Source organism: Bombyx mandarina, chromosome 19 (assembly GCF_030267445.1).
Source record: "Bombyx mandarina strain Sakado chromosome 19, ASM3026744v2".
Lineage (NCBI taxonomy): Eukaryota > Metazoa > Arthropoda > Insecta > Lepidoptera > Bombycidae > Bombyx > Bombyx mandarina.
Window position 1 is genome coordinate 3,430,115 of NC_143225.1, and position 26,093 is coordinate 3,456,207.

General features: G+C 37.1%; 2 protein-coding genes across 5 annotated transcripts in view; one reads left to right on the plus strand and one right to left on the minus strand.

The window, feature by feature from the left end:
- The window catches only part of LOC114239344 (sodium/potassium/calcium exchanger Nckx30C), a 72,449-nt gene that overhangs the window by 42,360 nt on the left and 3,996 nt on the right, over positions 1-26,093 (minus strand). For 2 of the 4 annotated variants that reach the window (XM_028169500.2, XM_028169501.2), the window contains exon 2: positions 21,291-21,314. The exons of the other annotated variants lie outside the window; for them this stretch is intronic. In XM_028169500.2, coding sequence (XP_028025301.2) covers positions 21,291-21,314 — 24 coding nt within the window. The remainder of the gene's footprint in view (positions 1-21,290; positions 21,315-26,093) is intronic. 4 annotated transcript variants of the gene reach the window in all.
- On the plus strand, positions 15,931-17,634 carry LOC149500811 (uncharacterized; the record flags this gene model as incomplete). The annotated part of the gene is made up of 1 exon (XM_089735481.1): positions 15,931-17,634. A coding segment is annotated over one exon (1,149 nt), but the record flags the coding sequence as incomplete, so codon positions are not given.

Below are 26,093 nucleotides of genomic sequence, written 5' to 3' on the forward strand. Positions count from 1 at the left end.
CGATCGCAATGCTTAACACAATTAAAGTAACAATAATACGTAAATACACTTATTCTATAATTACGGTTAGCTCGCCCGCTGTCTAGGATTTTCTAAATAACTAATCAAGAAAACTATTTTATGAAACCGCCCACTAAATCATGCTCTAAATTTAAAACTATTCATATGACATTATTGTTATAATATAGTATTAATAAAAACTAGGAACAAATCATGTACGGTCATCCGATCACATATTAGTATTCCTGCGTTTTTTTTATTGCTTATATCGGTTAAGGAGCTCACAGCCCACCTGATGTTAAGTGGTTACTGGAGCCTATAGACATCTAGAACGTAAATGCGCCACCCACTTTGAGATATAAGTTCTAAGGTCTCAGTATAGTTACAACGGTTGCCCCATCCTTCAAGCCGAAACGCATTACTGCTTCACGGCAGAAATAGTCGGGGTGGTGGTACCTACCCGTCCGGACTCACAAGAGGTCCTACCACCAGTAAACTGACATATATACTTATATACGTTTAAATATATACGTATATGGATAATAAACACCCAGAAAAAGAACAAACAAATCTGTTCATCACACAAATGTTTGCTCGATTCGGGAATCGAACCTACGACCTACGGCGAGACAGTCAAAGTCACTAACTTCTGCATCACCGAGTCAGTCAAAGAGTTATAGTCATTGACACTTTGAAAGACAGTTACTATATTGACTACAAGACTTCTAAAGCTAGATATATGTTTATATTTAGTAATGGTATATTTTGATAAACCTATAATGAATAATTGATTTTCATTGAAATTTATTCAAAAGGCACGCTTTTAATGTATCCTGAATTACAGGCACATCAGAATATGAATACCGCAGTCCATTAGATGGAATTCAGCCGAAATCTTGTCCTTGAAACCGATAAGCATTACGCAATTACTATCAGACAGAAATAGTAAATTCGAACATCGGTTTACATTATAGGCGTTGGCAATAAAAACTTTTACGATTTTATTGATTTCTTTGTCGTGGACGGCTAATTCATGTAAAGTCGCATTATTAAAAAAATGGTTTTTAAAGCCATTCGTCTGCACGCCAATACAAAATTACAGGTGAAATTGACAATTTGGTAAAATACGAAAACGTATGAAAATTCGCTTAAATATATTTTTCTTGACACCGGGCAAAATTTGAAAACACGGTACAGGTTTAAAATAATTTTATGTTACCGTAATTGACTTTTTCCCCATCAGAATCTATACTCTCTCATCTTCTTTTCCAACTACGCGCGCATAATCTATTCCAACTACGCGCGGACGAGTAGTTGAGCCACGCGATGAGAACCTGAGAGAAATTGCTAGCCCTAACTAGACCAGTGCTTAGCTCAATAGTGCTTTGTTAAGTCTACCACCGGATACGAAATAGCGATTCGCTGAGAAGATCATGATGAGATGGCGAGAAACTCAGTGGGTAGTGTCTATGGGTTAGTTGCACATCGAACTCTTCGGCGTATTCGATGAATTCGATGAGAACGGTGACCGGTGTTTGGAGATCCTAAGAATAGTGAGTGCATGCGGATTCCGATAGGACTAGTTTAGTGTAACAACAGAGACGTAGGACGGGTCAGAGATGTCATTAAAGGAGGCCACGATAAGAGGGTTATTGTGACGCGCCGGTTTTCAGAAGATGTACTACAGAAATGCTGAGACATATAACTCATATCTCTGCTGCGAACCAGACTTTGTTTCGTTTTGAAGGATGGGGCAGCATTTGTAACTATGAACTGGGATTTAGAACTCATCGCTCAAGGTGGGTGGCGGCATTTAGGTTGTTGTTGTCTACGGGCTCCGATAAATACTAAACATCAAATGGCCTGTGAGCTCGTCCACCCATCTAAGCAATAAAAAACAAGCATTTATAAATGACTAGCCGTACTCGCCCGCTTCGCTGGACATTTAAAATTAACATTATTATTTATTGTCATTATTATTAGGGAGCCCAACACTTATATAAATATTAGCCTATCTATTAAGTACATGTATTTTCTATATGGATATTAAGTTTCAAGTCAATTGGATGCATGGTTCAGTAGTTATAACGGAACATCCGTAAAAACCAGTGTAGATTTATATATTAGTATAGAGTAAAGATTTTCGCAATTTTTTGATTGTACGTTTAAGAAAGTTTAATCTCTTCATAAAAGATATGTATTTTCTGTGATAATTTTCCTATTGAAAACCGGTCTTCGCTTCGACTAATACAAAAAAAAGTGCGTGCGTACAAAGTACACATGTCAGAAGTGAAACTTTTTTGGCGAGCTAATTTATGACTCTTGCTTATATTTATGCAAATCTAAAACTTTAGATTTCCGAGACTTAGAGGAAGGGAAAAAGGAAGATGTGCTCCCGCCAAAAGTCTGTCAAATGTCAATCTTAAACCTCAGTGTTGACAGTCACATTATGTTTAGATTTCTAAATTGTAAATGACTAATATTTTGCCAATTGAATTGACTAATTTAATTTCATGCTATTTGATTAATGTTCCAAATTATTTTCATTTCATTTCAATTCCTATTAGTATTTTTCACAAAAAAAAAAAAAATAATATCAGGCTGATATGATACATTTGCCTTTCCAGTTGGAAAAATACAACAACTACTACTACTGACATTTGACAAGTACTTAATTTCAATAGTAGTTTGACGTCACTTCCGTAGCATACCTGCGTGACGTTCTGTAAAAATTTTACCCTCATGCGCCTAAAGAAGTTTCACTTCAATAGTGTCTCGAATCCAGACCTTTGTATTTGACATTTCCCATAGGTTATTAGTGCTATAAGTTCCCTGAAGTGTCAACAATAACAGTGCAAGGTTTCACTCATTCGATTCAATAACGCGTGAAAATAGAGCACGAACAGACAATCAATGTTACATTCGTTTATATTTGAACAAGCTGTACCCGTCCGCTTCGCTGGGCATTTAGAATTAACATTATCATTTAACATCACCCCCACAAATTTTCTCATTACGAACGCCCCCGCAACTGGTGTAGGGAGTCCAACACTCATATAAATATTAGCCTATCCATTAGGTACATGTATTTTCTACATGGATACCAAGTTTCAAGTCAATCGGATGCACGGTTCAGTAGTTATAACGGAACATTCATAATAACCACTGTAGATTTATGTGTTAGTATAGATACGATCTTATTAGCTTGGTGAGTGTGTTTGTTTGTCGTCTATTCGAATCTTCGAAGGTCATTTTCAGCGACTTCAAGTCGTACGATTAACTTGAAAACTTGCGAATACATCAAGGGTCGATGATAATATAATAATTTTATAACATCGCTCTGATATCCTGACCGGGATCAACAGAATAAAAAAAGAATAAATTGTTATTTGCCGTTGTTGTTGAAGCGTTGAATATTAAAGTTTTTAAACTATAATATACATGTGTATACATAAAAGAAAGTCGTGTTAGTTACACTATTTATAACTCAAGAACGGCTGAACTGATTTGGCTGAAAATTGGTGGGGAGGTGGGGAGGTGGGGAGGTGGGCTTAGAACCAGGAGAAGGGCATAGGATACGTTTTATCACGTTCCCGTGGGACGTGACGTAAAACGTGGTATGTATGGAATAACAAAACGCAACTGACAGCTAAACGTAATGTAGTCTATGGTTAATTATAGTAGAATTTTGAAGTTGACCGGTTGATGTGTTTATTTAGAGTTTCTATCAGCTTATTGTGCCGACATAGGTAATGCAACTAGGATTCGAAAGATTGCGAGTGAAAGGACTGAAGAAGAACAAGAAAATATAATAGTAATAATAATAACAACTAAAATACATGGCCAATAAAGAATCATTAAAATATTTGCTTTTTTAATTTACATTAATTATCCAAATAGAAAATTGACCACGATAAAATCAAAAGTCTGCTCATTTATTGCCTCTAAGCCGGAACAAAGTTCGCCGAGTCAGCTAGTTATTAATATATTAGAAGAAAAGAACACCAAACCGTGCTGAAATTAATGCAATAAAAATAAACATGAAATCTTTTTTGATCGAATAATTTTAATAACATCTGACATCTGGCGCAGATACGAATTATGTTAAATTATCAAGCGCTGAATTGTCGGTAAGACGCGCTGAATCGCAGAGCTACGAAAAGATAATTAAATAAAGCTAGAAGAATATAGACAGCAGTGTAAGTCGCACGAGACTTGTGAAATGAGAAAAGATAATGACATTTCAGTTTAATACTGCGCTCTCTTAAATCTAGTTAAGTTACGATTAAGTTGGGAGCTTAAACTAGTTGGACGTGTGTGTTAAGCTGAACGCTGTCTCGAGAATAAAAGCCTGGGCGAAATGAGATTTCGTTTGAAAAGTTGATAGCTTTTCGGTTTCGAAGGAATAGTGTTGCAACTTTATTTAGTCTTTTTTGTTTCAGTTCAGTTTAATACTCTAAGTTCATTACTGTCGCCTCGTGCTCCTGTGTTAAGCTAGAAAGATTTGTAGTTTTTATTTAAAATTACTTTTACTATTTATTCTGTTTATTTATTTATTTCATTATATTATTCTCATCATTTCGTAATTCGAATACCAGTTTTTGTGGTCAAAAGGTCGACCAAGGTTGGTTATTCGTTGAAATTTTGATATGGTGATAATAACCGTAGAGTTTTCTATAAATTATATTTCATAATTATTATTATCAAGAATATGGAAGCTAAAAGTATCAATAGTACATTTCAGTGTCCAGTTCGTTTTAAGAATATCTTTAACATGTCTTTTAGATGTTTTTGAAGTGAAACTTCTTTAGGCGCGTTGAGAGTGAAATTTAGCTCGCGACAGATTCGTTACGACTAGAAAGAAAAGATACAATTTAGGAAGAGTGAGAGTGAGAAAAGAGACAGAGCGTCTCGCACACCACTCGACCGTGGAGAGAGGGAAAGGACAAAGCCAGCTAGGTCATTTCTCTTTTACACAGCATTCCCTATTACAAGAAAAATTGATTTCAAGATGAAAAATGAAGAAAACCACAATACTATTCATACTACCTGGAGCAACTGCGTTCATCCACAGTGCGTTTCCAGAGATCTTTTTTGCCATGTACCATCCGGCTTTGGAATGAACTCTCCTCCACGGTGTTTCCCGAGCGCTACATGTCCTTATTCAAACGAAGCGAGAGTATTTGATGGTAGGCAGCGGCTTGGCTCTGCCTCCGCCATTGCTGATGTCCATGGGCGACGGTAACCACTCAACATCAGGTAGGCCGTACGCTCGTTTACTTACAAGGGCAATAAACAAAAAGTACTAAACACCGCAGCTTGGTGCACGCAAAAGAAGTGAAATTTATAATTGTTAAAGTTGTGTTGCATTATTCTGCTATATTGTTGGGAAAACGAACATACGGTTCGCTTATTGCAATAAATTTACTACATGCTCACCTAGAGCATAGAATACAATGCATATTAGTAAGTGTAGGCAGCGGCAGCATATGTAGTGTTCAGTATGCAGCGGCTTGGCTCTGCCACTGGCAATGTTGATGTCCATGTGCGACGGTAACCGCTCACCATCTGGTGGGTATGCCCGTCTGCCTACACGGGCAATAAAAAAAAAGTGTACACTGACTTCCAAGTTGATTAACCATTAAAGGTACATTTTTACGCGCTGATATATAATAATACTATTTAATATAAAAAAATAACGAATACAAGTACATAATACAATCAAAATTGTTCGAAATTGAGTTAGGTTATTAAATATATTTATAAGGAATAGAAGAAGACAAACGTCTTTTTCCGAAAAATAACTATGGTTATGTAGAGAAACATATTTTGGTTTTTATCAATTCTGTATAAATATTGTATAGAATATTAATGCAATCAATACTTATTTCTTCCCTGTACAATAATTACCGCGTATAGTGTACTAATTCTTTGGAGTCCCAGGGGAATGAGTTCCGAACAATGAATTCACCGCGAAATCTCCGGAGAAAACTTACCAGATGTTTATAAAGGTGAAATATTATGAGATATCTATACTAATATTATAAAGAGGAAAGATTTGTTTGTTTGTTTGTTTCGAATAGGCTCCGAAACTACTGGACCGATTTGAAAAATTCTTTTTCCGTTAGAAGCCGACATTGTCCCTGATGAACATAGGCTACTTTTTTTTTTTTTTTTTGGTTTCATGTGTGTTTTAATGTTTCCGAAGCGAAGCGAGGGCGGGTCGCTAGTTATAATATATAATCGTTTGGACGATCGGACTATGGTATTAATATGAGTGCTACGGCTTTTATCTCTAAATAGTATAAAGCAACGCTTTCTTCTCTACACTGCGTGATTTATTTTGACACAGTTTTCACTAATAGGAAAAGCGATAAACAATGAATGTTCACGTCATTACGGATCCTCCCGAGCCATTAACGGTGCTTTTAGGTACCACAAGCACCGGTCATCGTCCTCGACGAACCCGTCTCTTGCGACGAAGGGCTCGACGAGCGAAGTAACCCATAGACACAGCCCGCTGAGTTTCTCGCCGGATTTTCTCAGTTGCGTTTCTGATCCGGTGGTAAATTCTGCGAAGCACTGCTCTTGCTTGGGCCAGTGTTAGCAACACTTTCGGTTTGAGCCCCGTGAGCTCACCTACATGTTAGGGTGAAGCTGAAATAGCCTCTCAAGGCTATCAGCATAGGTAAGAAAAGAAAAAAAAATGAATGTTTTTGTATATAATTTATATTATTGGTGGATAAAATAGTCAAATTATGACGGTACTATGTCATAACAGTCTTTCCGTATGCGTGCATGGCCAACGTTGGCCAAATCTTAAGAGAAAGTATACTTCACGCGGTCGAAGATGGAGACACAAAAGTAAAGATAAGATTGTAGTCAATACGGTGTTAACACAAAACTTTAAGAATAGGTTTTTTAATAATAGGTCCTATGAAGTTGCTGTTTTACAGTACTGGATATTCGAAGCGTAATTTATGTATGACAGGCAATAAATTCTAAACGGAGATGAATTTTATTTAAATTATATGGAATTTCATTTTAGAATTCAGTCATTTGTTTTATTGATTAGCGTTTTGCTTTCATTACATTTGTGGCTTTTTCATCAATACGGACACGACAAATTGGTAGCAATTCCGGACACAAACAGCTCGCAATATTAATGACGTGTGCGGAGTTGTACACTACAAGCGAATGCACGACTCGATATTGGTTTGAAAGCTTCCGACATCGAAAATTCGATCTAAATCAATCCCGTAGTCGCCCGAAAACAATGACGTAAAGTCAACAATGACGAATTAAAGGCGATAGTGAAAGCTGACGATACTCAATCTACTACCGAGTTAATAGAAGGCTTCAACGTAAGCATCAAACAATATTAGTCAATTTGCGTCAGATTGGCAAGTTAAAAAACAGTCGTTGTCGTTTTGAAGTCGTCGTGGCCTAAAGGATAAGACGTCCGGTGCACTCGCTTAAAGCGATGCACCGGTGTTCGAATCCCGCAGGCGGGTACCAATTTTTCTAATGAAATACGGACTTGACAAATGTTCACGATCGACTTCCACGGTGAAGGAATAACGTCGTGTAATAAAAATCAAACCCGCAAAATTATAATTTTCGTAATTACTGGTGCTATGACCTGTCGTGAGTCCGCACGGGTAGGTACCACCATCAGTAAGTCAAGTAGACGACTAGTAGACGTCAAAGTTCAACCTAATATCATACAACAAATACTCTCCAAAGTACAAGAGCAAATATTCAAAATTTTGCGTCATTCACCGTACTCACCAGACCTTGTCGACAGACTTCTGCTTTTTACAAAGCTTGCACAACTTCTTGGCAGGGAAAACTCAATAGCCGAGAGGCAGTACACCTTTGAAGGGTTTGTTGGTTCCTGTACACCTGACTTCTTCAAGAAGGGCATTGAATAATTTTCACTGCGCTGGCAGAGATGCATCGATATTATGGATGCATATTTTGATTCATAAAAAATATTTTTTTTTTAATACTAAACGACGGTTTCTTTGGCAGAAACATAATAAAAAATATTACCGCGCTCGGTCAATTTGACCGGTAATTACCAAAAACTATCGATTTAATTATTCACTGCAGACAATGCTTCTTTGTTTTTAGAAAAGAGAAAAAATAACTAGAAGTAAATAGTTAAGGAAATATCAAATGTATATTCTACAAATTGTTTCTATAATCTGACGAAGCGTGTTGCGGATAATAATATGTACTTTTAGGTTAAATTAGTGTCTTTAAATTTCTTTATATAATATAAAAAAATATTTATATTACACATTCATTTCATTAAAGTTGTGACTTAAATGTGTCTGTCATCAATATGGGAAATCGATAAATTTGGATGATGTTTGAATGTTGATTCGTGTTTTACCGATTTAAAGGTTAATTGCTTTTAAATTTGTCAATCATATCAATTATCTTAAAGTGTACTTACTACCCGCACGAGTAGATGACAACGGAAAACTAGTCTCTATTTAAAAAAAGGAATTGTTGTTCGTTAGTCTCGCTAAAACTCGAGAACGGCTTGACCGATTTGGCTAATTTTGGTCTTGAATTATTTGTGGAAGTCCAGAGAAGGTTTAAAAGGTAGATAATTATGAAAATGCTCGGAATTAAATAAAAATAACAACTTTGTTTTTCCTTTGATGTGTCCCCCGTCGGACGGTTTCCTTTTGTTTGTTTTACGTTTATTTTATACAAAAGTTGAGGTATTTTATTTATCGATTGAGGCACTACGAAGTCTGCCGGGTCAGCTAGTATATAATAAAATTGTCTAATAGTTTGACCGGCACTGGTAGGTTTAGTATGAACTCGTAAGATAACCTCTACAGTGCGTTCAACACACCGAATGAATTCTTAATATACGTTCGTTTATTTACAATCTTATCTTACGGTCGTAATTTTCCCGAAATATAACCCGAATCCCCTCGCTGCGAATGAGAGGTTAGTCTTATTTTATCTCGTCGTTCGCTCGCACACTCTAATTGAAGACTCCCGTGAGACCTACTAGAAGTTTTCGCTTAGATAACAATTTCGCTTTTACGGTTAGAGCATTTACTTTTTAGGTTAAATGTTTTGTTGATTGTTCATAAAGTGAAATAGAGTGGGCTCTGGCACGGAGCCGGGGGCTGGTTCGGTACATCATAATCATCATTCTCCTTCCCTTCTCCAAGTCACCTGGGGTTGGCACAACATGTTTTCTCCTTTCTTTTTTTCTACCTAATCTGATGGTGAAATACCATAATATCAGCGTCACCGGGCAAGTAGGTGAGTTTTTTTATTTTTTTATTGCTTATATGGGGGGACGAGCTCACAGCCCACCTGGTGTTAAGTGGTTACTGGAGCCCATAGACATCTACAACGTAAATGCGCCACCCACCTTGAGATAGGAGTTCTAAGGTCTCAGTGTAGTTACAACGGCTGCCCCACCCTTCACTCCCACCGAAACGCATTACTGCTTCACGGCAGAAATAGGCGGGGTGGTGGTACCTACCCCGTGCGAGCTCACAAGAGGTCCTACCACCAGTAATTACCCAAATTATAATTTTGCAGGTTTGATTTTTATTATACGATGTTATTCCTCCACCGTGGAAGTCAATTGTGAACATTTGTTAAGCTAAGCACGTATTTCATTAGAAAAATTGATACCCGCCAGCGGGATTCGAGCACCGATGCATTGCTAGATACGAATGCACCGAACATCTTATCGTTTAGGCCACGACGACTTCAAACGTAGTAGTATTTAAGGCCCTAAAAATATCCTTTGGCCTGCGGTCCACTCTGAACATCTGCGCACCGTCAAGAAACACATAGGTACACCGCGATTCTCTTAGGCGTGGAAACCTCAATTATTAGGTTCAGGTTTCTGAACGAAAAAGGGAAGCTAGCAGTAGTTAGAATTAGTGTCATACCGATGCAGGGTATAACACGACTATATTAGTTTAATTAGGTATAGGGAGGTTAGTTTAGATAATAATATAAACTGATATCTTTGTGTATTTAAATCTGTATCTGTATACATCTGTATCTAATTTCTTTGTGTTTTGAAGTTGATTAAAAGCTTAGGGACATGTTCAGCTCTTTAGACACACAAACAAACATTTAAGTAAATATACTGTTTAAAAGGTTTTGTCCAAGAGAAATGATGTTCATACCGATTACCATGTAGATTGTATGTTGTTTAATAGAGTACCGCCATAATCGGAAACATTACAAGTAGATCGAGAGCCGGCAACCCTATTTCTACGAGACTCTGGCTAATGTTGTGTTCAAAAACAAAGGCTTACGTTTCGTCTGGGAGTGATTAATTATGGCGCTACGCGAGGGGCATATACTGAAACCAGAGTAGGATTTGGATTTTTTTTTTGGGTGTTTAAATGACATCTCGTATATTAGTGTTACAGTTCCGATTCGGAGTCAATATTTATTATTTGTGAATAGTTTTGATGATGTTTTTGCCGTCGGCATGAAGTTTCCTGGTCCACAATCCTGCCTATTTCCGCCGTGAATGAGTAATGCGTTTCAGTTTGAAGGGCGAGGCAGCCGTTGTACTCTAAAAACTAAGACTTTGAACTCATGTCTCAGGGTGGGTGGCGGCATTTAGGCTGTTGATGTCTATGGGTTCCAGTGACAGCTTAACACCAGATGGGCTGTGAGCACGTCCGCATTTAAGCAAAAAAGGAAATGTTTTTGTCATTTAAAATTAAGTAGATTCCAATATAAGGGATGATGAAAGGGAGTTTGTTTTTATTTTATTTTTTTTGTATTGTAGGTATTTGAAGTTTCTGTTGCCTGTTCAAAATTTATTTTCTTTTTTTCACGTGTTACAGGTACCGCGTGCAGCTTTAACAAATCGAAGTGCTTCATATACTTAACGATAGTCAGGGCCGGGCACAGCAGAGTTTTAGTAGTTATAAATGAAAATAATAAATTTGTCACACTTTTTGGGTCCCCTAAATCCGTGCCTGTACTGAATGTAATTTATTCCGCCATGATCTCGGTTGTGTGTTCTAGCCTCGGATTTATGCCTTCATTTCGTTTTACCTGAATGCTTCAAAACGTAGATTTCATTATGGCTGTATATTTTGAAATATCCATAACACTTGGAACGAAAGGTAATTAATTAGTTTAGGCATACGTCATTAACAACGTCAACTTAACGTTTTGACATTGTCACACATGAACACGTTTCATAGATTAAAAAATTAGTTAAAAGTAAAAAATAATGCAGTTTTTTTGGTGTGATCAGCGATGGGTGGCGATGTAAGTACTTGAACTTTTTTGAGATAAAAGTAATCAGCTTGATGAGGTTATTCGTGAAAGTTCACTTTTTCATTACTTTTGTTCTAAAAAGAATGATTCAGAATAAGGAGTTACTTTTTGTTTTTTTTTCCTACCTAATCTGATGGTCTTGAGAGACCATTTCAGCGTAACCCTAACAAGTAAGTGAGCTCACGGTCTCAAACCTGACGACGTTGCTAACCTTAACCCTAGCAAGAGCAGTACTTCGCAGAATCTACCACCAGATCGGAAACGCGATTCACTGAGAAGATCCGGCGAGAAACTCAGTGGGTAGCGTGTGTCGGTTAATTTACTCGCCGAGCCCTTCGTCGCAAGCGACGGGTTCGACGAGAACGATGACCGGTGCTTAAGGTACCTGAAAGCACCGTTAGTGGATTGGAAGGATCTGAAATGACGTGTTTTGGGCGACATCGACTGTTTACTATTCGGTCCGCAGGATCGGGAGGAAAGAAGCCACCAATCAGAGGCAGTACACATATTTCTACATCCATACAAATTGTCGGTTATTATAGGTTCGTATATGAGCTTAAAAAGTTTCGTATATGCTAATATACGTCGCTTAAATGTTAAATTTCACGCGCTTTATTTTGTTTCATTTAGCGGAATTAATAGGATTGGAGAGGAACCGCGCCGGCACCAAATTAAAATTTAAGGGCCAGAATAAACCCACGGATTAATTTGCGTGTGAACTTACGACGCCCCAGTGTTTTTCGGTATAAATTTGTTAAAGGGTGTATTTTTTGAGGTTTTTTTTTAACGAAATACGACCATAATCTTATATGCTTGAAGATTTAAGCTTATGTCTTACGAAAATGTAGAGCATAGATCTTATATGTGTCGATAATTGTTACTTGTGAATCTGGAAAAAGGAATGTTTCCAAATTTATTCATTCGCGATTGTGTGACGTTAATAAATAGTAAACAAAACAAAAAATAATTATTGACAAAAGGACGTAGAAAACAATAATTTAACTGATTTTTCTTTGCCTATTTAAATGTAGATAAGTTCAGCGATGTTCGAAGACAGTCTATGTGATTCTAGTTAACGATGTCTAAGCCAAAGCTTAACTGTTGTCAACCGAGAAAGATTCTGACGAGACAAAACTATAGGCTCTGTTTTTCAAAATCATCCTGGCCTAAAAGATAAGATGTCCCGTGCATTCTTATCGATGCGACCGTGCCCGAGTTCGAATCCCGCAGGCAGGTACAAATTTTTCTAATTAATAATAAATATTTAACACGTTTTCACGAATAGCTTCCATGATGAAAGAATGACGTCGTGTGATAAAAATCAAGCCCGCTGAAGGTATAATTTGCGTAGTTACTGGTGGTATGGCGTCTTGTGATGTACAACCACCCTGTCTGTTTTTGTCGCGAAGTAGCGATGTGTTCCGATTTTAAGGGTCAGGCAACCGATCTACTATGGAAATGAGACTTGGAACTCATGGTGAGTGAGGGTATTTATATTGTCGATCTTCACGTGTTTCAGTAAAGATTTAGCACTAGATGGTTCAGGAGCTTCGACAACCCAGTCTCGCTTAATATGTCATTGATTAACAAATCTTCTTCTGGCCCTTATTCCACCATATGTGGGCTCGGCGCAGTATGTCCTATTATTACGCTGTAAGTGGATTTGGGATGAGCTTTACGACCGGCCGCTGGTTTGACATCGACCCTCAAGAAATATAGTTATAGTTTAGTTATAGTTTTTATTGGTGGTAGGACCTCTTGTGAGTCCCCGTGGGTAGGTACCACCGCCCTGCCTATTTCTGCCGTGAAGCAGTAATGCGTTTCGGTTTGAAGGGTGGGGCAGCCGTTGTAACTATACTTGAGACCTTGGAATTTATATCTCAAGGTGGGTGGCGCATTTACGTCGTAGATGTCTATGGGCTCCAGTAACCACTTAACACTAGGTGGGCTGTGAGCACGTCCACACAACTAAGCAGTAAAAAAAAAAGTTAACATAAGAATATCATGTTGGGTATAATTAAACTGAATTTATAAACTAGCGACCCGGCTCCGTTTCGCTTCGGAAACTGTTATTAATTATTGATCATGTTGAATATGCTTTAATATAAATCTGGTCCTGACAGTAACAAACACAAAAAAAATAACGTTACAAACAAAAAAAATTAATCATAGCTATTCTTATGTTATGTTGTCACGGGCTTTTTTGTAAGACTATTTGAAATAAACATTTTCTTTTTACATTATAAGTACATGTGTAACTCCAACGGTTTTTGCGGCGCACGTCAAAAGAGTTCGCAGATGGCAGATTTTTTCCATCTTACTTGACACTTATCGTTATATTTCGGGTAATTCACACTTATTTTAATAAATGGACCTGTTTACAAATGTGATAATTTGAATAAATATATTAATAATTAGTACTTTTAATAAATTATAGCCTCTGTGTTATTCTGAGGCTTTCTCGGCTTAGTGTCAAATTTAATTATATCGAATCCATAGTCTAAAAAATAAGTTTCAAGCTTTTAACTTTAAAAATGACAATACTTCCATACAACTTTTTATTACCCCTTTCAATCCTTTACAACCGTTTTTTCGCATTAAAAATTTGCATATGTCTTTTCTTAGGCTCTAGACCAACGGTTCCAAAACTTATTTTGTCTACTGCCTACTTTGAGAATAAATTATTTTTTACCGCCCCCATTTTTTCACCTACTTAAGAACCACTGTAGCGAGAGCTCAGTCGGTGTCTAAGTCTCCTCCTAGATGAAATTACAAATCGCCTCCCCGGCCTCTATAGAACGCCCCATTTTTTTCTGGGTCTCTTACCGCCCCCCTTTGGTCCTCCAGCGCCCACAAGAGGGCATTATCGCCCACTTTGGGAAAGGCTGCTCTAGACTATCTGTGTACTAAATTTCATTTAAAAGTAGTTTTGGCGTAAAAGTGTCACAGTCGGAGTTACTTTCGCATTTATAACAAATTTATAATATTAAGTATGGATTATAATCTTTTTAAAGCAAAGAGAATATACTCGTATTTAAAGTCTATGTTTTAAAAAATATATATTTGACACGAAATATGTCAATAGGATTTGTAATAGTGTACTTCCATATCTATAATAGCAACGTAAACAACACACAATTAAAAAAAAAAAGCCGAAATTAAATCACCAGAAACATTCAAAACCACTGAATGGCAACAGGTGAGTTCATCATCGTAAAATAATTTGAATTGCACTATTATATTTATTACGTTTTTTTCTTGGCAATAGTCAATAGTTGTTTGAAGTTCTTAATACGGTTGTAATTGAAAGATTTAACGTGCTAGGCCAATTCTTAGGGACATTTTAATGTGATATTATTGAGATTAGTTGATCCCTAGTACTAGGTGATATAATTACTAATCCAGTGACAATATTTGTTGAATAGACGTCTAACTTTATTCGTGTCATATGTCCCAGCCACAACGACGGGTCCTACTTTGGAAATCCTATTGTGATACGGGTGAGAGCGCAACGTATAAGAAAATATAACCTAAATTGTTGAAAGGGTCCTTGACCCTTTTTTTCGGACAGGGGGCTGAACCTCCTCCGAGGCTTCCGCGCCTTATACGCGGGTTATGTCGAACTTGACGGTCTGCAGATATTGGGAGGAGACCGCGGGCCGAAGGATATTTTTAGGGCCCTACCGCACTAAGCGACTCTTTTTGCACTGTTTTACCCGACGTCCGATCTGCAGCCGGGATCACGACTGGATCAGAGTAGGGGGCTTTCTACAATCAGCACTACAACTATAACCGCGGCGCCTTCCCGAGGAGAGCGTCCGTGACCATAATATATCTTTAAAACCCATATACATGCATCGAATCCTGTGAACCTGGACTCCGATAAGGCTTCTAAGCATATTAGCTATTTACGCGATAAAGGAACAATAACTGTTTAGATTATTCAGATCCACTAAATTATGAATTTACATTCGTAAATTCGTAAGTACTGATAGTGCTTTGCTTCTATCTAGTTTTGCCACTAATAACTCTGTATATGCATTCAGTCTTGAAGTATAGTGAAGTGTATAGGTGGGTGGCCCATTAACGTTGTAGATGTCTATGGGCTCCAGTAACCACTTAACACCAGGCGGGCTGTGAGCTCGTCCACCCATCTAAGCAATAAAAAAAAGTGTTAAAATATAATCGATGCGCATACATCGTATATAACAACAGTAGAACTCATAAGCTACAATCCTAGTCGAGAGCTGTGAATCGATTTTTAGTTTTTGGCATTTTACAATCTTTTATTTATCAATTACGAAATTATATGTAAAGTGAGTTAAATTATACATCCTGGGTACATCCCAGGTCGACTAGTGGAAAATTCCTTAGACTGGATGTATTTAGAAACCCCAATTTTATTGCGAAATGAAGCAATTTATTAGATAAATTTCAATAAAGCACGCAATTTATTTAAACCCATAAACTCCAACGGAATTTATAGGACGAAAAATAAAGAAATAATCTCATTAACGTGAATCTCGTGAATTAACTTTAATTTGAAAGCTTTGAATTATTAAACGGTCATAATTAGTTTAAATTTCTGCTGCCGTCTCGTAGCTAAGTGGCGGGGTTCCGTTATAATTAAAACTGACTTGCTTATCCTCAGACTGGTTCCGGAATCTCAAAGTAGTAGACGGAATAAGATTGGACAACTATTTTCTTTATAAACACGATTTGTACAGAGCTGTGTACATACACAGAAAATATTTGAAATACTATAAAGATATTGGTAGAAAATCTAAGAAAAAAGAGAAGTTTGATAAGGCGGAACGACAGAACACAAATCCAAAAAAGAACAAAACTTTAATTCACGATTCGATCTTGGAACAAACAGTCAGATTTGCCAAGAGTCTTGTCCCAGCAGCCATACCCCCAAGTAGAGATAAATCTCCAGTATACTACACCATAAAAGCATCTAAGGGACATAGAAAGAAAAGCAAACCTGAAAACAACGATTTACGTGAGAAAGATAAAATGACAAAGAAAAAAGAAGGAAAGAAGGTTAAAGAAAGAAAAACTAAAGATAGTTTTAACGCTAATGAGTTTTTAACTTCATCTGAAAGTAATACATTAGATGACCTACAATTAAATCAATCAATGACTTGCACAGACTCTGAAACATTTGATGCAAAATACAAAAAAGACAAAGAGAATACAGTTCATTCTAAAATTAAAAATATTAATTCCGTTTCCGTTCAGAAAATCAGAAACGTTGATGGCGATACAGAAATAAAAGCTCTCGTCATGAATGAGAGCGATATAAATACTTTAGCGGAAAGTATCCAAGAGCCAATTTTAAACGCTTTGAAAGGTTGTTTGGGCGATATTAAAGCCTTGGCTTGTAAAGATAATACGAAATCATTGCAAACACATTTGTTGTGTAATACACAAAAACTTGAGAACATACTCGTAACTATAGCGTGTATAGAAAAAAAGCTAGACGCACACATCGAGAAGACGACGGTGAGAAATGTCGTGAAATCATCTAGGCTAGAAGAACTCAGCAAAGACGTTATAAAAGAAGATTTAAGTTCAGAAGAAGAAATATTTGAAGTGAATAGAGACAACAGTGATGTTGTTGAGTTTATTTATAATGATAATGTGATTAAAGGTAATTTAGGATGTGGAGAGGCACAAGACAAGAAAACGTCCGCATCGGTTGGTGTTAAAACTGATCGTCCTAACAAAATTCCGGCTAGATTTTGTTGGACTGACACTGTAACGAAAAATTAGGAAGCATTTTGATATTGAATTTGTAATTAATTATACTTTTGAAGTAGTTATGTTGTGTATTGTATTAGGTTTGTTGGCTTATTAAATTTGCTATCAATTATATCTTAAACTGGTTTATTTTTAATTAATCGAGATTGAAAAGAGAGGAAGGAGGTTAACAATTCGACTGTATTTTTTCTAGATGATTCGATTTTGATGATTCTTTTTTTATTTGAAAGATGTTGCTACTCATGTTGTCCCATTTTATCAAGCACTTAGGTTGTGTTATATATTATTTTATTATAATGCAAGTTTTTTTATTGTACTTTAGGGCATGCACGGTACTCTGAGTGAAGATACTTGATAAGTAGTCATAAAGGGCACGCCTAGGCCGCTGTATATGCTTGAGTTGAGTACTTTTCGTACATATTTTGTTTAAGCTTTTTACGTTGCTGACGAAATACCACCACCAATATTGTATAGTTTAATCCTCAGAGCACGAACCGTCGATAGATCGACTCTCTATTAATGCGTATAAAGTGCGGAGCGTCGGAATGCCAACTATTTTGCAGTTTGATTGTAGGTTAGGTATCAATTTGTGCGGACGTGTGTGTGTGTCTGCGCGCGGATGTATAGCGTTTTTATAATAATAAGTTAATATCATTTATTAACCAATTTAAATTTATTTGCTCTGAATTTAGCATTGATTTTTATATTTTTTCATTTAAGTTCTAATTTTTACGAGGCTTTTTTTTCGAAAATCCTTTAGCAATTTCGACAAAATACGTGATAATAAGTTCAGAACTATAAAAGGGTTAGGGTACCGGGAGTAATGGTCTCTATAAACGAATTGTATATTTTATCAAAGTTTCAAGGTACATAGTACTTGTACACTAAATAATTGTACGTTAATCTAAATAGAACAAGCCAACAATAGTGAACCGTTTTTTTTTTCTAAAGCATTTAGTAGAATTATTCCCCTACCCTTTTATTAGAATTAATTCTTTGTTTCTGAATGTTTCTGGATGGTTTTCAAAAGACAACGCTTACGCTGTGATGCTAATTGAAATTTTATTTGAAAGTAATAAAAAAACAAACCTAGTTTTGGTGCTATTCAAAAATACCCGGTATCGATATTCCAGTAATCGTTTATTTCACTGAATACACAATCAAATCTAAATTTTATCATCCAGAATATCCGGGAATTTATCAAACGGACATCGTATTTCAACTATTTGGGCCGTTTCGATATTCGCCAATATTTGGGATCGCGTGAACGTCGTCTATAAATCATAATCGATATTGTTCTCATTCGAGATATTCGAGTTATGCATCGATTTATGTATCGATTTTTATAGTTTTCGGAGCGTATCTATACTAATATTATAAAGAGGAAAGATTTGTTTGTTTGTTTGTTTCGAATAGGCTCCGAAAGTAATGGACCGATTTGAAAAAATATTTTTCCATTAGAAGCCGACATTGTCCCTGATGAACATAGGCTACTTTTTTTAATTTTTTGTTTTTTTTGTTTCATGTGTGTTTTAATGTTTCCGAAGCGAAGCGAGGGCGGGTCGCTAGTCGATTATAATATCAGAGTATGTTTCATTCTTTTCTTTATTGATTTCAATTGGTTGATGAGCTCAGTGTGCTTACTGGGAGATTTTAAACTTCCGTTCGTTTGCCGCTGGGGACGCTGTTCCAACTCCATATAGATTAGAGTTAACTTTTACGCGATCGAGAAGTTAAAAAACTTGCACTAAGCATACAGGCTCCGTCGGTTGGTGTCCACGGAGACGTGAACGCCTTGTCCCACTTCGAGATACAGTTTTATGTTATACGGTCTTACCATTCAAAATGGAAGGCAAGGACTATATATCGGCAAAAATCGAGTTGTGGTAGCATTCTGCCACGCATTTACACACGTTATTAAGGATCCTCCCGATCCATTAACGTTGCTTTTAGGTACCGCGAGCACCGGTCACGGTCCTCGTCAAACCCGTTGCTTGCGACGAAGGGCTCGACGAGCAAATAAACCCATAGACACAGCCCACTGAGTTTCTCGCCGGATCTTCTCAGTGGGTCGCGTTACTGATTCTTTTTTTTTTATTTTCTTTATTGCTTAGATGGGTGGACGAGCTCACAGCCCACCTGATGTTTAGTGGTTACTGGAGCCCATAGACATTCACAACGTAAATGCGCCACCCACCTTGAGATATAAGTTCTCAGGTCTCAAGTTTAGTTACACCGGCTGCCCCACCCTTCAAACCGAAACGTATTACTGCTTCACGGCAGAAATAGGCAGGGTGGTGGTACCCACCCGCGCGGACTCAAAAGAGGTAGGGGTAGGACCCCCAATAAAATCATGTACCAGCCTTTGCTGTTGGAACAAAGCTCGTCCTTACTATCTGAAGCCGCGGCATTGATAGGCAGTGCGTTTTTAATGAATGTATGCATCGGATATAGTTGTGCCATTTGTATAACTGATGTCGTCAATCAGAGGACCCGCTCCGGTGGTAGATTCTGCGAAGCACTGCTCTTGCTAAGGCCAGTGTTAGCAACACACCCGGTTTGAGCATCGTGAGCTCACCTACACGTCAAGGATAATCTGATATAGCCTCTCAAGGCTATCAGCATAGGTAGGGGGAAAAAAGGCAGCACGCGGTCATATGTATACAATTAAAGAGACATGAAAACGTAATACTGCCCTAATCACGTATATAAATCGCTGGAATTCGATATTACACAAAGTATGTACGGTTCGTAATATTAATCTTTGTTCTAAATGAATTTGGTGCTTTAATCGCAGCTGCCTTTGGCATCGCGGGCTAAGACTTTTCCCATTAATGCCACTCCGAACGGCGAACTTCGAGTTATCGACCTCAAAGTTAATTGGCTTTTAAGTGTGGTTCAAGAAAGTGTTCGCATTTTTCGAATTATATTATAGATGGAAGTTTTTAAACGGATTTAATGTGTGTATTAGATTTTCAATCACTTTGAAATAATAATTTTAACATGTTAAGGCCCAACATAAAATGCATCCCAACGATTACTATTGAATTATCGGAATTATCAGTTGACTATAACCAGGAAAACTGTATTGTTTGTAAAGTCGGAAATAATGTAATTAAATTAATAAGCGTGAGATTATATTCTGCCGTGAAGCAGTAATGCGTTTCGGTTTGAAGGGTGGTCGATTTGTCATTTCAGACAGCAATGGAACAACAAAATGGTAGAAGGTTTTTTGTAAAGGTTTTTTATTTTATTCCGCTGGTACCTCTTAATGATTATGAGAAAGAAATATTTGATATACCAATCAACCAGGCGCTGATAAATTATCTGTTTTTCTACCTTTCATCTAACTAGGCGAGTTTTATCACGACTGTCACAGGGCAGACATTACATCCGATGCTAGCCTTATAAGCAGTGTGCTGTTGTAAATCTTTACGATACGATCATTTAAACAAGATAATGCACTTTAGTAAGGTGTTCATAAAAAATAAATTTGACTAATCTGATTTTTGTTTCACTAAATTGGGAAAATCTCATCTTAGAACTGTCTATTATAATTTATTAAACAAAAACTAGAAATGATCGTAGGTTTGTCTGTATTATTTTATGCGGTTAATTTTTTGTATCACTTACGCAACGGTTTTTAGCTTCAGAATCTTACAATAGTTGGCGATCTATTAATTTCAATTGTAGGCTAAACATAAATACTGTCGAAGAACCTATCGTAAGTTTAAATGAGATAAAATATAATTAATACTTGGACCTCACGTTGCGAGTTTGGCGGCGTCTTCTAGGTTACGACGTCTCTGGGTTCTGTTGATAATTTAGCGTATTGGCTGAAGAGTCATCTGCCTGTCTCTAGCTCTTATAATGTTCACGATTGACTTCTACGGTGAAGGAATAACATCGTGTTATAAAAATCAAACCCGCAAATTTGCGTAATTACTGGTGGTAGGACCTCTTGTGAGTCCGCACGGGTAGGTATCACCGCCCTGCCTATTCCTACCGTGAAGCAGTAATGCGTTTCGGTTTGAAGGGTAGGGTAGCCGTTGTAACTATACTGAGAACTTAGAACTTATATCTCAAGGTGGGTGGTGCATTTACGTTGTAGATGTCTATGGGCTCCAGTAACCACTTAACACCAGGTGGGCTGTGAGCTCGTCCAACCATCTAAGCAAAAAATAAATAAATAAAAATAAAATGTATAATCTGGCAACACTCACCAACGTCTGAGCGGCGAGCTGATGCTGAAAAACATGCTCAAGTCAGTCAAGTCACAACTGGTTTAAATGTATAGCTGAAGAAAACGGAAATACCTTACGTCAATGTAGGAGCTATTAATATTGTAAGTGTTTAAAATTTAAATTTTAAAAAATCACATTAATGGATGCACGTCTGTAGTTTTTGCATTCATCTATACATATAAATAAAATTGGAGTGTCTGTTTGTATAATTGAAATAACCACCAAAATAACATTTTTTACAATTTTTGTCTGTCTGTATGTCTGTTTGTTCTAATCTCTGGAACGGCAAGACTGATTTTGACGGGACTTCCACTGATAGATAGCTGATGATATAAGGAGTAACTTTGGCTACGTGTTTTAGACTAGCTTCGCCCCGCGGCGTTATCCGCGGTACGACAATAACCGCGAGTAACATCGCGGGACTCAGCTATTAAGCCTTATAATAGGAACTTGGAACAGTTTTTGTTGGCATTTCGCGGTGGTCATGATAATATTAGCTCACGATAGAAAACGTGTAATTAAGTTAAATAAATCCTATACAAACAGCGAAGCGTGATTTTTGTCAGTTATTACTGCCAATTGTTTTAGAGAAGTCGAGGTGATTAGATTAAGAGCTAAGGCTTATTTGGGAGAAATTGTCATATTCATGGGGATGGAGAGTTTCGTAATTAGACTAGCTGATTATCACATGGCCGACCCCAAATTAAATAGTCGCATAGATACGGTAGAAAAATTGATGTATTGTTGGGGACGCATCACACACGATCATCTGACCCCAAACTAGCACACCCATGGAAACCAAAAAACTGATACACATACTTGTGCATGTTAAAGTACACACATAGATATCAAACACCCAAAGTCGTCGTGGCCTATAGGATAAGACGTCCGGTACATTCGTGTTGAGCGATGCATCGGTGTTCGAATACGAGGCGGGTACCAATTTTTCTAATGAAATATGACTCAACAAATGTTTTTGATTTACTTCCACGGTGAAGGAATAACATCATGTAATAAAAATCAAACCCGAAAATTTTCATTTGCGTAATTACTGGTGGTAGGACTTCTTGTGAGTCCGTGCGGGTAGTTACCACCACCCAACCTATTTCTGCCGTGAAGCAGTAATGTGTTTCGGTTTGAAGGATGGGGCAGCCGTTGTATCTATACTTGAGACCTTAGAACTTATATCTCAAGGTGGGTGGCGCATTTACGTCGTAGATGTCTATGGGCTCCAGTAACCAGATAACACCAGGTGGGCTGTGAGCTCGTCCACTTATCTAAGAAATAAAATAAAAATAAAGCCCACACAAAACTACCAGAAATACAAAGACCAATCAAATCGGTTGGTCGAGCGAATAACAACATATATGTTCGTAAGCTTGTATATTTAAAAATCTGTCAACTGGCCCTGCGAGTCCGCAAGGGTGGCTGGAACGAGGCCAAGTTATTCAGCACTTATCATTATCTAGATAGATACTTGGCTCCGAAGCCCGGCGTGACATATTTGGCTCTTGTTATGACAGTTCTGATGTTGCCACATTCAAAATATTCGGGATCGAACGAGTTTTTATTTAAGAGTTGTGTCCGTGATTTAGACAACAGATACAGCCGGCGTCTTATCATGGATAACAATTGGTACATCCTTCGCTGTAAACAATTATTTAGGTATATGAATACATATGTGTCGTGGAAAACGACTTATGTAATAATAAGATTCTTTATTTGATTTCTATTTAAATGATAAAATTTTGTTTTCATAAACAAAATTTGTTTTTTTAGGCTAGTCGCTGTAATGCCACAGTATAAAAAGACAGTACGAGGACAGAATTGGTCAAGTCAGAACGAAACTGTCGGCTTACCTTGTCATTGTGAAAATTATTTGTTGAGAGTTGCAATAATTATTATTCAACTAGCTGACCCGGCAGAATTCGTAGTGCCTCAATCGATAAATAAAAACCTAAACTTTTGTATAAAATAAACTTAAAACAAACAAAAGTAGTCCGTCCGACGGGGATACATCAAAGGGAAAACAAAATTGTTATTTTTATTAAATTTCGAGCATTTTCATATTTATCTACCTTTTAAACCTTCTCTGGACTTCCACAAATAATTCAAGACCAAAATTAGTCAAATCGGCCCAGCCGTTCTCGAGTTTTAACCAGGCTAACGAACAGCAATTCATTTTTATATATACAGATAGATAGATTAAGGCTTTATTAACCTTTATCGTAATAAGTACAGTTCTACCGAATAAGAATGATGATGAAATTGCCGCTCAGCCATTCCTGGTGCCGACATATACATTTATACATTTTTAAAAATAGTTTGAAGTAGGATATGCCTTAGGTCTTTCGAAGCACCGTACGGATGGTATGTGGTATAGTTTTCTCTTGAATTAGATTATGAAATTGTGAGCCAGCGCGTTTCGGTATCATTGATCCACCCGCGTCTCCCAGAAGCAATCATATGCTGCGTTCTGGATTAAAGTGTAGGATAATTATTATTCTACTAGCTTTTGCCCGCGACTTCGTCCGCGTGGGATAGTTACTTTGGCATAGCACTAAATTTTACCCGCGACTTCATTTACAGTACTCAGGATTGAAACTTCATTACTGAACTGATACATGGCGTTGAAGAAGCTAGATTTTGAGATTTTTCGAGATTGAAAAATTAAAAAATTGTTTATTTTTTAATTTTTCGTAAAAAATAATTCTAAAATAATTATTTTTCTTAATAAAAAGTATCCTATGTTACTTCTAATACCTCCAAGAATATGTGTTCAAAGTTTCATGATGATCGGTTGAGTAGTTTTCGCGTGAAAGCGTAACAAACAAACTTACATTCACATTTATATATTAGTAGGGATTACAAATGAGACTTCATGTCAAAATCGGATAACAGTGCTCGTGGTGTTTAAATTTTTGTCCGATATCTCAAATGTTTTTTTTTAATTTATAATCAAAATTACTATTGCCGCTTAATCTCGCTTTTTCATGTCGACTATCGATTTCGAATATCGTCATCAAGACATATTATGGATAGTGGCCACGAAAACTGTAAAGTTAAAGTGGTTGATAATTAAACCACCTTTTTCTATTAATTTAATTCTGCATGAGTTCTATCTTCTAAGCGCAGCGTTGGGCGTCCCCCTGCCCGTTGGACCGATGACTTGCGTCGATATGCTGGGAGAGATTGGATGCGGAAGGCGGAGGATCGTTCATTGTGGCGGACTATGGGAGAGGCCTACATCCAGCAGTGGATAGATACAGGCTGATGATGATTAGTTCTATCTTATTACAGTCAAGTCCAGTTTTAAATGTGGAATTTTTAGAATGGTCTGCAGTAGCGCTTAAGATCAAGTGAGCCACAAACCATCTGTTCATCTGCGCTAATTAACAAAAGTTGAACGTCAATAATTAATTTGATTAGCAAAAAAGTTTTTTTAAGGCACTGAATTGTTTTACTTAAATATCGGTTACTAAGGCTGTTTTCGATTAAAGCTTTAATTTCAGCGACCCCGAGCTTTCGTTACAGCTTAACGAATAGCGTGACCGTGTTCCGTGCTCGCATCGATAAAGGTAAAGCTTGTTTCCTGATGCTTTCAGAAAACTTCGTTGCTTGAGGGGTATTGCTCGGCTGGATTTTCTTTTTATTTTGGTACTGATTGAGCTTTGCGGTAGAACTTGGTATAATGGTAGTTAATACCTACGAGTGTCGGTAAATAATATGGTAATATGGTAAAATATATCACAGTGCTCTGGTATAAAGCACTGCGGGCCATTCCCAATGAGACGGGTGGTAGAGCTCATGGACCATCTGTTTTTAAGTGATCACTTGAGTCCATATACATGAACAACGTAAATGCTACCAACTAACTTGAGACAAGTCTCAGTTTTACACTAGAATTGCTGCCAAGGCCTTCAAACCGAAACGCATTATTGCTTCACGATAGAAATAAGTAGGGTACCTACCGGTGAAGGTTCATATGACGCTATTCCACCAGTGATCGTTAGGTCACCTTTTACGATCGAACAGAAAGAGTCAGTGTTAGTCTAGACCGGTATCACAAAGTTTGATTTTAATTCCATTAATAAAAAGTTCGAATAAAAAAAGTCTGTTTAAATAAAAATCTTTAGTTACATCGTACGTATTTTATTTGTAATTAAAAAAGTTTGCGAAAGCCAGTGGCTTGCAGTTTGTTGCCACACTGCGCGCCGGCTACTAACTACATTTTAGAATTTTATTTTCTCCTATAAAGAGTCTCATATTGTTTTTATTTTTAGGTGAAATTACTGTTTAGTTACAGTGAAACGTGAGAGTTTTAATGGTTGTGTATATAAAAAAAAATTCAGAAGTTTACGTAAAAATTTTGCTACACGGTAAGTTTTTCAGACATTTTATTATAACTATTTATAATTAGGGTCTGAGCGTATGTACCCAAAGTATTCATAAATTTTCGTGTATACCTAATTAGGGTATGCGAACAATTATTTTCGCTAAGCAAAGGCTACGCGGTTACGTAGTCCGTGTGCTACGTAGCGCTGCTACGGTGCTACGGTGAACTTGGTTGCGTTAATAAAAGCGATGCATTGTCGGCGAACGTTCGTTCGAGCTTTATGTTCATTGTTTCTGAAGCTTTTGTTTGCCGGGAAATGTTTGAAGGGAAAATGTAGGCTTCTGTTTGGTCGTTTTTTTTTTGTTTAAATCATTGTTACACTCGTGGACTGTGATTGTTGGAAATGTTCATTAAGAGTTGTCAAAATGACGTATTGAACTTTAAGT